We start from the raw sequence: 16,197 nt of genomic DNA, 5'->3' as shown, positions 1-16,197 counted from the left end.
ACACAAAAGTTGCAATGGTGTGGTTTGTTTTTGCCTCACTAAACAAGATACCTACCACTATTGCGAATTCTTTCTTCTAAAAGGAAAGTATGTCCCGTAGGAAGTTTCCTGCTGAAGATCTCAGCTGAACGGAGGAACATTGCTTCTACTGCTGAGCCCTTCAGCAAAGCAATCTGGTCTTCATGATCAAGGGTTTGGAAGCCTGAGGAGACATTAGAGATAAGTCAGACAGTAGAATTTCCCACTTCTTTCTGTCCTGAAATTCCTGCACGTGAGGTGCCACACATCTGCATAACCTTGATGCTGGTGTCAGTAGGGTTGCCAAGTGCTGCAGAAATTGAAACCCGGACTTCAGAAAATGACACTGATTTGAACCTCCCCAAAGTTTATGAGGATTACACGTGTGTTTCAGTTTTCAGGGTACTTTTAGAGGATAAGCAAAATGTGGTGTAGCATAACCAATAGTGAGAATTTTGTCTAGCTCCATAATATCTTCTGTCATGTTTCCACCAGAGCTCTCTACGTGCCTTCCCCACTGCCATGCTGCTTTCAGTGTTACAATGCACCTTCCTTAGTTAAAGGGGACCTCTACCATATGCCCAGTATTCAGTCTTGAGGTAACATCAACTTGAGAGTTGAAAAAATGCTAATAAACTCAGATTTTCAGCATTTGTCCATAACACATTGTGCCAGGACCATAAATACTGGTGCCACCAACTAGAGAAAGTTCTTGCATGGGACTCACAATTCAGTGGATGTTATAACCTAGAGGCATTTCTAGAAAGGCAGCAAAGGGCATGAAGTAGAGTCTAGAAAGTGTTAGTGGTAATTTAGAGGCAGACTATTTGGCATTGCAGCAATATATAGAAATAAAATCTCTCTACAGACACAATCCCTTTTCTGAGCATTTTGTTTGTCCATAGCTAAAGGGTGCCACATCTTGGAGTGGCAGAGTTTGGATTGCTCAACCTACTATTCTTCTGAGAACAAAGCACCTTTGTGCTTTGTATCTAAAGTATCTAAGCAATGTGTAGAAGGAGCAGGAATTGTTTTATAGTCTTCAAAATATACACAACTATTGCCAAAAGGCAACAGAAAGGCATGTAAACCTTGCAATAACAAAATTTGCCCCAACATGCTGGATATACCTGGTAGTTTTTTAGTGAATTCCACAAGAACCTGCACATGACTGGTAGCCATTTCTGTTAAAATCAGAAAATTTCCTTCAGCACTGAATTCCTCGTTTAACTGTTAAAAATTAAACCAAACAAAATCTGTTAATTTTCACTGACATTTCACATTTAAGAGCATAAAATACAAGAACTATTGGACTGGACCAGGCAAGAGTTCCACCAAATATTGTAATTTGTCTCCAATCTTGGCAAACCAAAGTATTTTGGAAGGCAACATAAGAAGTAGACATAAGAGTATCTTAGATTCACATAAGAGTATCTTTTCCTCTAGAAATTATTTTCAAGCTTCCAGGCTGGTGTCTTTATAGAAAGGAAGATTGACAGCAAGTCAAACTCAAATCACTGCCTATACTGACAATGGAAAAACAAAGCTCCAATCAGCAAAGGTTAGATTTGATCATAAAAGTCTTATTCTAGAGTTGAAAGCTTTTTCTTAACATTTAAGTTTGATAGACAAAGATGTGGTCTAACTGTTGACTGAATGGGAAAGATTCTGCCCCAGTTTCAGCATACTTTGACTGTAAGCTTTTACCCACAGTTTGCTCTACTTTACTGTACCTACTTATGCTGACTACAAGTATTTTTTGCTGTGTAATCCTCAGCTTTATTATCAGTTTTTCAAGAATGAATTTGTCAATATACTTACTAGTTTTTTTGACACCTCCTGTGGTATTTTTTGTTTACTGTATGAATCCATAATATAATTAAGAAGTTTCTGCTGTTCTGGGGTAAATTCTACCTTCTCCTATACTGGCAAAAAAAAAAAAAAAAAACAACGCCCATCACGAAATGCAGTCATAGTAATGATGTAGAATTTCTTGATTTAGGCAAGATCTATACATCTATTTTTCACCATTTGAAGACCAAGGAGATAAGAGGTTTGCTTGTTACTGAGGTTTTTGTAGAAGTGTACAGAAGAGAGGTATATAATGTTTTTAAACTGCATAGGTTTGTGTGGTTATTTATCAGAAATTAGGAAATGTTTAGCATATAACTAGGTATGTTAGAGTTTTAATATCACACCTCACTGTATGTGATATATGTACCACAGAAAAAATACTGCACGGATCTTACACATGCCTTACAGAGTTTTGACTAAAAAATTATCAGAACTACTTTTACACTCAAGGTATTTCCTTGACTTGGTGGAAGATGGAGTTTTAATTAATACAGGTAGCTCCAGAGAGTTTTCAATACTCTTTATTCACTGTACTAGATGCATTTAACAAAAATCAAACATCACCACTACTGTATGAACTATTACAAGAATTCTCTTACCCTATATATTTTAGTTGTAGATGTTACTTGTTTCACATCATGGCCTTCGTTGTCTTCATCGACTGTGTGATCTGGGGGCTGCTTCACATTTTTCCGTAGCCTTTTTGACTTGCACTGTATCTCTGTTAAGAGACCTAGGACACATAATGCAACATAAAGCATTCATATATGAACTTATATATGCCTGAAGCATTGAAGAGGTACATAAACATGCCCATGAACGCTCTTTACACTAACAACCCCGCTTACCTGTGCAGATCATCTCCTGAATGCGTCATTATCTTTGGATGTGAGTCTAATGAGACAAGCTAGGTACACACGATAAATAGTCTAGCCCACATGGAGCTCATCTGCAGAGCAACACAGTTGGTTCTGCTAACCCAGCATTCACACACTGAGCATGTCAGGGGTCTTCCTTTGGACCAACTCTAATCTATTCTTACAGGCAAAAAACCTGTTAGTGATGGGAGAATTGTGCCTTTGGTATAGTTTTATACAAGAGAAAAGCCTTTCCTGTGCCCCGAGACCTAAACCAAAGTGCAATAAATAGGAACAACTGGAAGACTGTCATCAAAATAATGCACTTTTGCTCTAATCCAGAGTAGTGACTGAGGTGCAGCTGTTCTTACACAAAGAGCTTTGGATGTTTTCAATAATCTTTAAGCAATATTAGGTCTGTTGTGCAGAATCTTTGGAAAGAAAGCCCACTCAGAAGAGGGGACTCCGGGGCTTTAGCCATTACTGCATCTCTACACAGGTAGACCAACAGCTGAAAACGTAGACTCAGAAGTAACTCAGACTGGCAGACCTACCTTTAAAATATATTTATTTAAGAAGTTACCCATCTGGTCTTGTTATTTTGCTTTTCATTGTATTAGAGGATTGCATAAAGCCCTGGTTTTATTATAGAGTTTAACTTGCCCTAATAAAAGGATTTTTGCATTTGTGGTTTGGGATTTTTTGTTCAGGTGCTTTTGTTCTAGACTACATTTCAGTACCTTGAACCAGTGAGCATCCTTTTGTGGATGTCATAAAAACTATCAATTTTCTTGTGCTAACAAAAGAAAGGAACAATAGGTACCCTACACAATCTGTGGAAGACAGAAATCACAAATGAAAAAGTAATCACCTAAGTATTCATCTAAAAATAAACCTATCAGCACGGGACTTTCTCTTTCTTTCTTTCTTTCCTTTCTTTCTTTCTTTCCTTTCTTTCTTTTCTTTCTTTCTTTTCTTCCTTCCTTCCTTCCTTCCTTCCTTCCTTCCTTCCTTCCTTCCTTCCTTCCTCTTTCTTTTTCTTTTTCTTTCTTTCTTTCTTTCTTTCTTTCTTTCTTTCTTTCTTTCTTTCTTTCTTTCTTTCTTTCTCTCTCTTTCTTTTCTTTTCTTTTCTTTTCTTTTCTTTTCTTTTCTTTTCTTTTCTTTTCTTTTCTTTTCTTTTCTTTTCTTTTCTTTTCTTTTCTTTTCTTTTCTTTTCTTTTCTTTTCTTTTCTTTTCTTTTCTTTCCTCCCATTCTTCACCTTTAAAAATGCAGAGCAGGAAAAGAGGCTCATTCACTGAGTATATGATGTGGAGGAAGATACCATGAAACCAGTGAATCTCATTGTGAATGTTTTTAATTTCCTGTTTAAGCCCTATATAAAATGACCTACCTGAACTGCTGAGAAAAGAGGAAATTTACATGATTAAAATAAGACCTTCAAAGAATACCTTGAAAGGAAAAAGGAGGGAATAGGAATGATGGAGATAATAATTGGTATCAAGCCATGTAATTTGTGGTGCCACACAACACCATAGATTTCTTTTTCTAAATTATTCAGTGCAATCTTTGGTTCTGTTAATAGGCTTGTGCTATTTTCCACCAGTTTAGGATCTGGTCTATTGCCTTCCTAGGGAAAATTTGCTTTACGTGTGCCTTAAGCATTAAGACAGATTTTTCTCATGCTTCCTGCTAGTGAGTGTTCCCTTGATATCTTATTCTGGCTCCATTTAAGTCAGCTGAAAAACTCGTGTGTGAGACAAGACTTCACTTTTTACCTCAGAGATAGCTAGGTTTCAGTGGGTATTAAATTCCAGGAAGAGTGGCAGAATCTGGGTCTTCCCTAGCTAGACATTTCACCTAAGAAACTTGCAGTTTAGATCAAAATGACAGCAAATGACTGAAATTGATGGGTAGTAATTTTGGTCTGTCTGTAGTTTTCACATAAAGGGCAGGAGAAAGATTGTTGAGTAGCTGTGTCATAAATATTTATAATACTTTACCTCCTTGTTCAGAGGAAAAAAAGAATCCACAGAACTTGCAATTACAATCCTACAAAATGCGTAAGTGAAACAAAGTTCAAGGTAACCTTTTATTTCCTAGTCATATTTTTTCAAATAAATGCCCTATACTACTAGAAGTTTCATGTTTTACTGTCCTAGATTGCCTTGAACTAAAAGCAATTATACAACACACTCCTACTTTAAAGCCATTAAATAGTGCCTTGCCAAACATCCTCATTGCAGTGCATTAGAGCACACTTATGGTTAAGTCATGAGCAACACAAGATACCCCGTGTTTCCATTGCAGAGAGAGAGTCAGATGGCAGTGGCACCCACTGGCTTTTATTTCCCGTATGCCAGCTTGTGAAAATGATAGGCCAGTATAAAAGTTTCATGTGGTCCCAGCCAGTATTATTTACGCTGACCTGGTTTTTTTTTTACAGCAGTGGGTTGTTGGATTTTTGCTGCACTGAGTGACTCAAGCTGTTTTGAATCCTCAAAATTTTGAAGCAATGGATCAGGGGTGAGTTCACAGGGGAGTTATTTTCTTCTGACAATGCAGGATGCATTAAGTTCTTCCATCAGAGTGGGGTCTGCTCATATATTTATGTATTGCATGAGAATATGTAATATCTCAGGATCTCGGCAGCCTGTTCAATTTGCAGAATGAAAGATTAATTACATTATGCTGGCGACACATTCAAAATATTGATGGAGCTTATTGTTTCTCATATAACCAACAGTTACTATAGCATCTTCTGATCAGATTGAAGGATAGAAATATATTAAAAATTCCAAGTAGATTAATTTCCGGTATGAACCTAAATTGGTTTCACACATACGTGTATGCTGAAGTGACTGGATGACTGGAGCCATCAAGAAAAATAAATTGTAGTCCTATTCATGGAAGGCAAAAGAGCAGATGTTCACAGAGTATTTTCAGGAGCAAGTTTACAAAAACAGTGCAATTACTTAAAGAGGAGCTTTAAACGTGTTCAAAGTTGTACTCTAGTATCCCCATTGTTCTAAGTTATCCAGTTTGAAGCTCAATAAAGTTTATAAACTGTCAGCCTGAATAGAATATTTGTTTTAACATGAAACATTATTAAAATCCATCAAGTTCATTTCTGGAGACCTGTGTGTGTCTATGAGTTCTACCTACGTGCCTATATGCAAGGCAGGAAAATCTATAGCTCCATGAGAAGAGCTAATGAGACTATAAAAAAGGGCCAGCCCTTACCAGGCTTTGCCTGATTGCTGGGTGAGGTCTGGGAACATACACTTGGCAAGGCCACAGAAACTTCCTGCTAGCAACACTCCTGCTCTTTTCTTGAAAATGGCATTGTTTATGTGCCAAAACTTGGACTTGGCTAGCAAGAACTTGACAGGGGGAGCCCCAGAAAGAGTAGGAAAGAGAAGCACCAGGACTTTCCTACTCTGGCTTCCATAACACTGCAAAATCCTCACTCCTGGGGAGTCTCCCATAGAGTCACTTCCCTGACTGTTTCTCCTTCCCACTCAAGCAGACTAATAGCTGTCATCCAGTGCAGGACTGACCTTCCTTCACTATTTGCTCAGCTCCTATGTCCTTGCATCCCTGACCAGCGATGAAATCCCATTGCTTAAAAGTGCATTTGTCTTTCAACAGGGTTTGATGCACAGGCACAGCACCTTCTTTAATACACCTTCCACCTGCCAAATGACATCTTTTATAACTTTATTATTAAAAACAGACCACTCAAACAAATACAGTATTTAATGCATGCTCTGACTAGATGATGCAAATACCTGTATACATACATTCAGCCAACATGCCCATTTGCTTGCATTTCCTTAGACGGCACTCCTGGCATTTTCTCCTCATGTACATGTCCATCTCGCAGTTGCCTCCATTTTTACACTTGTATACTGCATTTTTTGTGATGCTTCTTCTGAAGAATCCTGCGCAAAACAGCAGTGATGTAGATGAAAGAGAACACTCAGAAGCAAAGTCATCAAGTTGAAGAGCACCTCCATCTGCACTTGTTTTTCTGAATGACACGTGTTCTGCCAGACCATCAGTTTCTTTCAGTGCCTGGATGACTACATTCTTGATACTTGTATTAACAACAGTATCCAAGTCATATTTAATAATTTAATAAATGAGTTCACACACTAGACATTAGTCCTGGAATTGTGAATGTCGGGAAAATTCAGACCCAAATCTGAAACCTGCCAGTAACAGGCTGAGCACCAGCACTAGAGCTGTAGGGTGATGCCATACAAATAGCCAGTGAAAAAAAACGAGTCTGTTAAGTCTCTTGAGGAATGTGCAGAAAGAGAGCTGAGTAACTCATCACCTTTCGCCCAGCTCCTGGGAGCAACAGAAGCTCCACATATTGGTCTGCTCACCCACCCCCGAGTTGAATAAGGAAGCTGCATTCTATCTGCCTGTTGTACATGTACCCCTTTTTACAAGACTCTCCAGCCTTATTCACTGAGTATTGTCCACTTGATGAGTTAAGTAGTCACCTAATTTCAACTACACAGGTAGTTCTACTGGTACCATCACTGGATTCACTCAAAAATTGCACAGTGATCGCTGCAAACAGCAACCGATAAAAGAAATTGAGACAACCCTTCCTAAATCTGTCCAAATCTCCTATTTGGCTGCTGCCTATCACATCCGTGAGAGTGCCACTGTGGGCAAAGCATGGGGTGCACAAGATATCAAATGTGATTGAATAAGAGTCATCACAAAGCAGCAGAATCTTTGCTGTCAATGTTTCCTGAATTTTTAGTGTTACTCACTGTGCCATTACTATCTTACATTGCCCTTCATATGGCAGAGACTATTTAGCCTCAGCTACAGCGGATTTCTTCCCCATGTGAGGACAGGTTTCTGAAATAAACTCCTGGGAGATTCTCCTGGCACATCACTGATTCATACTGTGCTTCAAACTAGAGCTCTGTGTACATTTATATTAACCAGAGCTATTCAAAAAGCTTTTGCTTTCTTATCACCACTGCCTGGCACAATAAAGCTATTGTTTTCCAACCTAGCACTCTGATGCATTGAAAGAGGAGCCAGATAAGACCCAGTCTCCCATGCTCAAATCATAGAGCAAATTCAGTTGTGAATCTAAAGAATTGTCTGTGTGTTTGCAGAATTGTGTAGTCAGATGACAATTTCCCGAATTTGACCCATGGTTTTATAGTTGCCTAATCTCTTCCAAGCACCAGTGTGTAGCAACCAGTAAAACAATTCCACTACCTGGTCACAAAAAAATCTGGCATTTCTCTGAATCTTCAGTAATTCCTGCTTGAAATCTCTTCCATGCTGTCTGTTTTATTGGCTGCTCTTCAAACAAATACAGTTGACTGGCATCAGTCTCTTTTGAAATGCAGATTACTTAGAACCTCCAGAAGCCCCAGGCATTATTTTTATTCATCACTCACATGGTTTTAATACATTACCATTTACTGGTCACGGAAGGGAAAAAAAGCCTGGATTTAAGCTGTAAATTCTCACTGTCAGTTAAAGGCAACTACATCTGCTTTATATAAATTATAATTTTATTTGTTAATTTTAAATCCTATAGTTTATGACACATTATTTACTAGTAAATACTGAAAAGCTCTGCACAAATATTTATAACATTCTAAGACTGATTGATGATCACTCAACCTATCCACAAGGTGTGCATTTACTTCTTCATGGAGGAAGAAAGAAAAAGAACTTTAGTAAATGAATTTTTTAAGATATGCAAGAAAGAAAAAGGCAAAAACATGGATGCAAAAGCTAGGAACCAACAAGATTCAAGCAGTCAGACACTTGCTCTTGAAAACAAAGGTTTTGAAAAAGTGAAATTATTTAAAATGAAAAGCAAAATAATTTTTTTTTTCAAAAAGTAGTTTTAACCCTATTCTTGCTTCATTTCTTTTTGTGAAGTGACTCTTGAATCATTGTCTTCTTGAACAGACTTCTTCATAATTAATTTTGAAATTAGCTTTTTGTATGAATGAAATTTCTGTATATATTATTCACTACTAATTCAAAATGAACTTATACTGCCAGAAATACTTATATGTGACTTTCTGTAATGGGAGGAGTTTTACTAACATTTAAAGGTATGTCAGAAACAGCATATGTTAAACTAACAAAGGATTAGTAACCCCAAAAGCTGAAGGTTTTTCTGACACAGTCTGACTTTCCTCTGATCTTGCCAGATTACAAAAAGCTCATGTTGGCTGGAAATGTTGAATTTGCTTTGTTCTCAGATAGTCATGAATATGATTAATTATGGTAGAGCTGTTCCAATGTTACTAATGCTGATTTTTTCTTATGGAAATTATGAAAGTTGAAGGAGGGCAGTTGTAAAAAGAGTAGATGAAAGCTTTGGAAGTATCTCTGTTTGACATCCTGATGGGTTTTACATTTGAAAGTTTTTGAAGCTCACAATTGCTAACGAAGCATCTGCTCTGCTCTGTCAGACTATCAAGACATCTTCCGGCGTTCCTTCGCCCCATGCCCCCGTGGTGGGTGTTTGTGTGAGGAGAGGATCGAAGCAGGACCTTTCTTTGCAAGAAGAATTCTAGTCTGGTGTGAGACACATCAAGCAGTACAGGAGTGGTGTGAATACTGCAAAAACTCCTACTGCAAGCCTGCATGGAGGGGATGCGTAATTAACTTTTCATAGGGTCATAGAATGGTTTGGGTTGAAATGGATTTCAAAGATCCAAAAAGCCAAAGCGGCTTTTTGTTTCAGCAGAACTTCTTCTGTGGCTTTATTAAACAAGCTCAACAATATGTCACACTTGTTCTGTAACATCCGGCAAGGGCCCTTAAAACCCAGTATCACTACCCAGGCTGAGGCTGTACCAGAATGTCTTTGATGTCTGTCTGCAAAGATTGTTTCAGAAATGGTCTCCATGATAGCAAGTTTAAACACAGTGCATTGCTCCTTGTGCTGTAAATATTATGTAAAATATTAATGGTTCATACATATTGGTTAATGGATGGTTGTGGGGGTTCTCGATCCCCACATGTCCTCCCTGGATGGGGGAGAAAGTCCTTGCCAGGAGTAAGAGACGAACAGGACTTTTGGATCTTCTCGATCTTCAGATTGTTTATTATATCTTATCAGCAATTTACATGCCACAGACATAGCATGAAGCAGAGCAAGTACCAAAAGACAAAATGCAGGAAACTCAAGGCCCTTTTAAAGATAAATCACCCAATTGTCACTAAGAACGTACATTATTTTGACTTCTCTACCAATGCCTCATGAACTATCTATTCACGTAGCCCTGTACTGCAGCATTTCCTAACCAATCATTCTGTGCTACCAACACTGCAGAAAATGGAGTAGGTGAAGAAGATGAAAGAGACATGAAAAACGACAGGGATCCTCCATCTTGCCTTCATCTACTTACCATACTAATAAACCTAAAACGTTAAATTTTGCACCATGTGACAAACTATATATTGTACTACCACCTAACTCACACCCTTGTAGATTCTAATTCATCCCAAAGCCTGGGCAGCTCTCTCCATGGATGAAGGTTAAAAACAGTGTTTCCCTGGGGGGGTGGGTCCCTCAGGACAGGCAGAGAAACATTCCCTGCACTCTGGGTTCCAACAGATGGTAATGTAATAAGATATATATGTATGTATAGCAGTGTATACTCCTGCATCTTCAGATTAATATTGTCATGAGGGACAATAGATAAGATCCTAATTTTGTTCTATCTGCCCAAGAAAGAAAACCAAAAAGAATGGAAGCTGTTGCTGAATGCATTACCCAAGAAAGAAATTTAAAAAAATAAAAATTAACATATTCATTACAGAGGATTGAATCCCATAAAAATATGTGCAAAGCTTCTTCCTTTGAATAAGAGCATCCACTGCATCAATGGAGCAGGGGTGCTGCAAGGTGAGTACTAGTCCTACAGAAAGGGACCTGTGTATTATTTTGGACACACATTGAGCATGAATTAACAGTCTTGTTGCCAAGAAGAAGGGATAATCTCATACTGGGGTGCAAGACACAGACACGTGAAGTAGTATTCTACTGCACTGAAGCACAACTGAAGTACCGAACCTAATTTTGGTCTCCATGCTTTGAAGGTAATGCATACCCATGTGAAAAATTCCACAGATAACAGGAATGATCAAGAGATCTAGAAAACATAGCATCTGGTTTACATTGTCAGACAGAATTACTGTCCTCAGCACATCTCTTTACTGAATCAGCTGGTACTTTAGTCACCCCTAAAGTTTATTGTAGAAACAGAATCCATTATCTTTAAGTAATTCAACTTTTACTATGTTGGTCAAGGGTACTATTCATTATAATTGATGTTGCAGTCATGAAACAGAACAAAAACATAAAATAGATTATCCCAATAAAGCAGTAAAATTCTGGTTACATAGAGTGATTCAAAATGAGTCGGTAGGGAAGTGGACACGTTTCCTTTCACCATGGGTTTTAGTCTGGATATTTACTTGATGGCTTTAACCTCTCTTCTAGAAACATTCAGTACAAATTTCAAAGTTTGTAATTTTAGGTCTTTGAAAACTTCCTAACATATTTAATACTGAAGTTAATAAAGAGTAGGAATAGCTTACTAACAGAATAAATGTATCATTACTTGAAATCATCACATCAAAATTGAGTTTAACCTGGTTTATAATGACAGCATTCATATGAGTTAATTCATAGTTTTTGACATGGAGACTATTAACTCAGACAGCAGAAAGAAATGAACCTCTTATTTATTGAAATTGTTGAGAAAAACTGTGTCAGCCTTGTGATTGTGTTCATGTTTAGAGTGCTTGACTAGTGTGGTCTGTTTTTTCCTCACGAATGATTTTGTGATAGATAAAGCAAAAGCCCCAAATTAGGTCAAGGTCCACTCTCTATGACAGTGAATTCCACATTAAGGTATTTCAGTAATTCGGTAGTGACCATGCTTTAGTCTTTATACATTAAACAGGAATGGTAATGAAATATTCACAGAACAGATTGAAAAGCTGGGGCACTATTTTTCTGGCCGTAATGTACCTCAGCCCTATCACAGATATATTATACCTGTTCAGGTATAATTATTGACATAACCTCTTGTCCCTCTCCGCTAAAATATCTGGCAATCATGTTTACCATAATGGCAATGATTTTCTACACCACATTTATCCTGATAATAACAAGTGAATAATATTCTTCTGAGAAGCAAGGTATTTGTCCTCCAGATACAACCTTCTTTCTGAAGAAGTTCCCTCCTTAGGGATAGGGGCTATCCTTAGAAGAAAGTATAGAACTAGAAATCCTTTCATTTCACAAACCAAAAGACACCCATTATATCCTTTGGGAGCTGGGGGAAAGAGATTCCCTGGGAACAGCCCGCAGGTGGGGGCTGACAGCTTTCACTCCCCTTCAGTGGTCACTACATGAGGCACTTGGGCTGGTTTAGCTATTTTCTAGGGCAGCCTAGCACTCAGCTCCCAGGGGCCTCCATGGGCGTGTTCCTTCCTCAGGCAGAGAGAGAGTGGCATGAACAGCTTCCATAGAGAGCAGAGCCAGGCTGCCAGTCTCCACAGAGAAGCTGTCCTTCAGTTTACCAAAAGCTAGTGGTGCTCAAGAGCCACAGATTGGCCTACTATGCTGTATAACCACAGGGCAATGGTAGAAGACTCTGCCAGTCTGTCTCGAGGAAAATAGGGTACACAGGATCCAAATGTAAATCTCTAATATGTTTAATGATTTGGATAAAATTACCAAGAAAATAAATTATAAAAAAAAATAAAACCAAACAAAAAAACCCCACAAACAAACAAACAAAACAACACCCAACCCCCAAAAAATTGAGAAGCTGCTGTGCCTATTAGCTGAACTGATTTCATCCTACCTTTGCATCCTTCACAAGTAAGGGCATTGTAGTGGTACCCAGAGGCTTTGTCACCGCAGACCACACAGAGCTCATCTCCTTTCACTCTTCCTGTGGAGTGACCCAGTCTAGGCCTTTTGGCTGCAGGGATATCCATTATCTCTGTCTCCCTTGTGAAAAAGGTCTCTGAGGGTAACCTCCTGAGTTCGTACATCCCAGGGGAATACCATTCCTCATGCTGCGGAGGGTAGAAGCCTAAGTTGGAGTAATAAGGTGGCGATGAGATCTGAGGCTGAACTTGGGGAAATGGCACATTGTTGTACTGCGCATAAGGTGACACATCTGCCTCTTGCACTGGAGAACTCATTGGTTCTGAAAGGACACCTGGAAAATAGCAATGCAAAACCAATTTCTATTACTACCATGAAACTGTAATTATCAGAGAAGTTTCCACTTCTAGATGTTTATCTCAAAAACCAGGCACAAGCATAAAGATTGCATTCTCTAAACTCAGATTTGCTACACAAATACACTGCAAGAAGTTTTAAAAATAATTTATTCCTTCTCAGACACTCATTTATAATTGGTGGAAATGTCCAGCACTGGCAGTTACATAAAAAAAATCTTGAAAAATATTGTACAGGTAATCGTATAATTGTTCAGTTTACAGGAAAGAGCAATCCACACCCCAGGGAAGCCAGCAGCCCAAATTAGGCCTTAAAGCAGAATGGAACAAGTCCAAACAAATGGCAAAAACCCCATGGCACTGGTGAAAGCTAAATCAAGACTCCATGTTAATTTGTATTTAATTCTGAATGAATACATCATGACAGACAAAAACTGCACTGGGGAAAAATGACAAGGGCAAGGCTTAGTTAGAAGACTAAGAAAATGAAATAAACATTCAAGAAGAGCCTGAAATAGGAAAGTGAGGTTACCAGGAAAGAACAAGAAAGATATTCCTAATGTAAGTGGTGAAATGCAACCTTCTCACCGTCCAGCCTCCATTGGCCAGCCAGACCCTACAGCCTGGTCCCCAGCCCCTACAAGCCTGTGCTGTTCGGTGCAGCTGTGCAGTTCTCATAAGAAGCACCTCTCTAAGTCAGCATTAGTCACCTCTGAGCCAGCAACAGGCCTGGCAGTGGCACAAGGAGTGGCAAAATTTCCTGTCGGGAACAACATGGTATCTGGAGGTTACCTTAACCTTGCTTGTTAAATAGCATGTTTAAAATTGCAAACAACTGAACTCTCATTTCTTTTCTGTACTCCAGACAATGCAACATCTAGCAGTCCCTGGATGGTGTAGCTAAAATCAAGCCCATGTCAAACAATTGAAAAGCTGAATTTGAAAGTTATTTGCAAACTATTTCTTATTTTCTGTTGGAGAGAGCCACATCTTGCTGTTTCATGAAAACACTGACTCAATTCCTTCAACAGTTCCGAGAAGAGTCTGAGAAAAATAGTGCATATTTCCAGGCAGATGACCAGTCCACTTTTTTATTTGAGTCAACAGCAGTATTTACAAGGAAATCATAGATTAATGTTTGTTGGTGACCATCACTTAACAGTGCTTCAGAAGAACTCCAGAAACATTTTTGCTGACACAAAATTGGTCCCAGACAAGTGTCCTTTTGCAAGGAATCAGAAACAACAAAGAAATGTCAACAATTAAGAGGAGGGAACATCCGTAATGACAAAAATAATTAAAATCTATAGTGGGGGATCTTCCCCTCTCCTTTGTCTCACTTCGGTTAGTGCCACAAACTAACCTTTTAATTACACCTACTTTTTTGCTTTCAAGGTCTCACGCTCTTGCCCCGCAGCTTTCTGCCCTTCCTACTTTACCATGCTGTAGAAGCCACGCAAGTGTTTTGGGTTTGTGTGGTTGCTCTATTATTGCCCACAGCAAGGGTTGAGGTCCCAGCTCCAGAATAATCAGCAAGATCTATGACTGGAAAAATGTGACACAAAACTGAGTGAGAATAATGGTGCCCTTTGTTACTTGTAATTAGTTTAATTATGGTTGCATTTCATTGCCCCAGAAGAGGCCAGGACACCAAGTGCTACACTGGCAGAGCAGAGTAGCAGAAGGCACTCCCCAAACCCAAGGTTATGCCATTTAAACCAAGAGTATAGACATACAGAGGGCATCTGGGGACACTGTGGAAGAGCCTGGAAGTGAAATTACAGCTTCATGCATCAGATGCAAACTATCACTGATACCTGCCAGCCACAGTGGTGACAAAACAAGTAAAGGGTGAGGACAACGATGAATTGATATCCAGTATAGGTTTAATGAGTCTTTAATGGGTCTTTAGCTATATTTACCACTTGTCAGGGCCACTGCTCATGAAGACTGGTCAAGGTACTTTAGGTACAAAAGCTGGGGTTAATTGTGGGATACACATTCATTTAATCTCTCTTTGGAAAGGAATCTGTTCACCATGGAAACCTAAGTTTTCACTTGCTAGTTAGTAATTATTTAATTGAGTTTGCTAAAGGAAAGTGGGACAATCCCAAAATGAAAAAGAAGAAACTGTTGATTTTTAGCTTTCTGCCTCCACAGGAAACTCCACAAAAGCTGTGTACCAGCCTCCTGAACTGCTTGGACCTCTGAAAGAGCAAGAAGAGAAGGCAACATTCCTCCCCCAAAAAAAAATCTCAGGGCTTGTTAAAAACTCAGAGCTACTAAAGAACTGCAGCACATCCTGAGACAATACTGGGGGTGTATTTAAACAACTGTAGAGCCATTTGGGTGACAAATATGTTTAAAAAAATCTTCCCAACCATTGTACTCTGCTTCCAGAGGAAACAAACAAAAAAAAGAGTCTGAATTAATTAAGTTAAACACAGGAGAAAAAGCCAAACAGCCTATATAATGTCCTTTTTCCTTCTGTATCAGACTCAGATTTAAACAATTTAGCTGAACTGAGTCCATGCTCAGGTCAATGGAAAGAAAAAGGAAGAACAGATAAGGTTGAGGCAGACTGAGAGAACATGGTCTTGTTTTATGTAAAATAGACTTATAGCTAAAACTCTGGGAAGTGCTCAAGGACCAGTATGAATTTTTGCATCTATGTAGGTTTTCCCACTTTAGCTTGAAGTTTTGAGGATTTTTTGTTTGGTTTTGGTTTGGTTTGTTTTAAGTAGACCTGAGCATGATGTACCTGTAGACCTGCACATGAGAGTCTAGACCAAATAATTTCTTATCACAAAAGAAAAGTAATCTTATCTTACCAAGCGGAATGTACATAAGCTTTTCTCCAGATATATATATTAGTAGAAATCTGGGATGGACTGGTTTCATGCAGCTAAAGCATGAGTAGCCCAGTAACATCATTGAAGTTGCAGAACTATAAGCAGTGAAAGTGAAATCAAAAATGAGCTCACTGGACTACACCGACATTTTGTTTGTGTGGTCTTAAATATTTTGTAACATTTATCAGTTTTTCCTTTTGAAAGCATACTTTTCAGAGTTTTAAGGAACAACTATTTAAGTACACACAAATGTTATGCTACTTATAGCTGCAGACTTTTTCAATTTGCCAATCTTATATTTTGCAAGTAAGTGTTTTTCAATGAAAACCTTTTACAAAAATAA

At 38.6% G+C, this 16,197-nt stretch overlaps 1 protein-coding gene across 4 annotated transcripts in view; it reads right to left on the bottom strand.

The window, feature by feature from the left end:
- Nucleotides 1-16,197, bottom strand: part of NR1H4 (nuclear receptor subfamily 1 group H member 4) — a 37,175-nt gene that overhangs the window by 10,657 nt on the left and 10,321 nt on the right. For 3 of the 4 annotated variants that reach the window (XM_019292745.3, XM_019292744.3, XM_019292746.3), the window contains 6 exons: nt 12,618-12,980; nt 6,519-6,671; nt 2,472-2,605; nt 1,840-1,938; nt 1,149-1,248; nt 56-202 (listed from right to left, as the gene is read on the bottom strand). In XM_019292745.3, coding sequence (XP_019148290.2) covers nt 56-202; nt 1,149-1,248; nt 1,840-1,938; nt 2,472-2,605; nt 6,519-6,671; nt 12,618-12,980 — 996 coding nt within the window. The remainder of the gene's footprint in view (nt 1-55; nt 203-1,148; nt 1,249-1,839; nt 1,939-2,471; nt 2,606-6,518; nt 6,672-12,617; nt 12,981-16,197) is intronic. The other variant, XM_010410760.4, reaches the window with a different exon arrangement.

The sequence above is a fragment of the Corvus cornix genome, chromosome 1A, assembly GCF_000738735.6.
Source record: "Corvus cornix cornix isolate S_Up_H32 chromosome 1A, ASM73873v5, whole genome shotgun sequence".
Taxonomy (NCBI): domain Eukaryota; kingdom Metazoa; phylum Chordata; class Aves; order Passeriformes; family Corvidae; genus Corvus; species Corvus cornix.
Note: the sequence above shows the minus strand (reverse complement) of the source record. Positions and strands in the feature narration are given on the sequence as shown.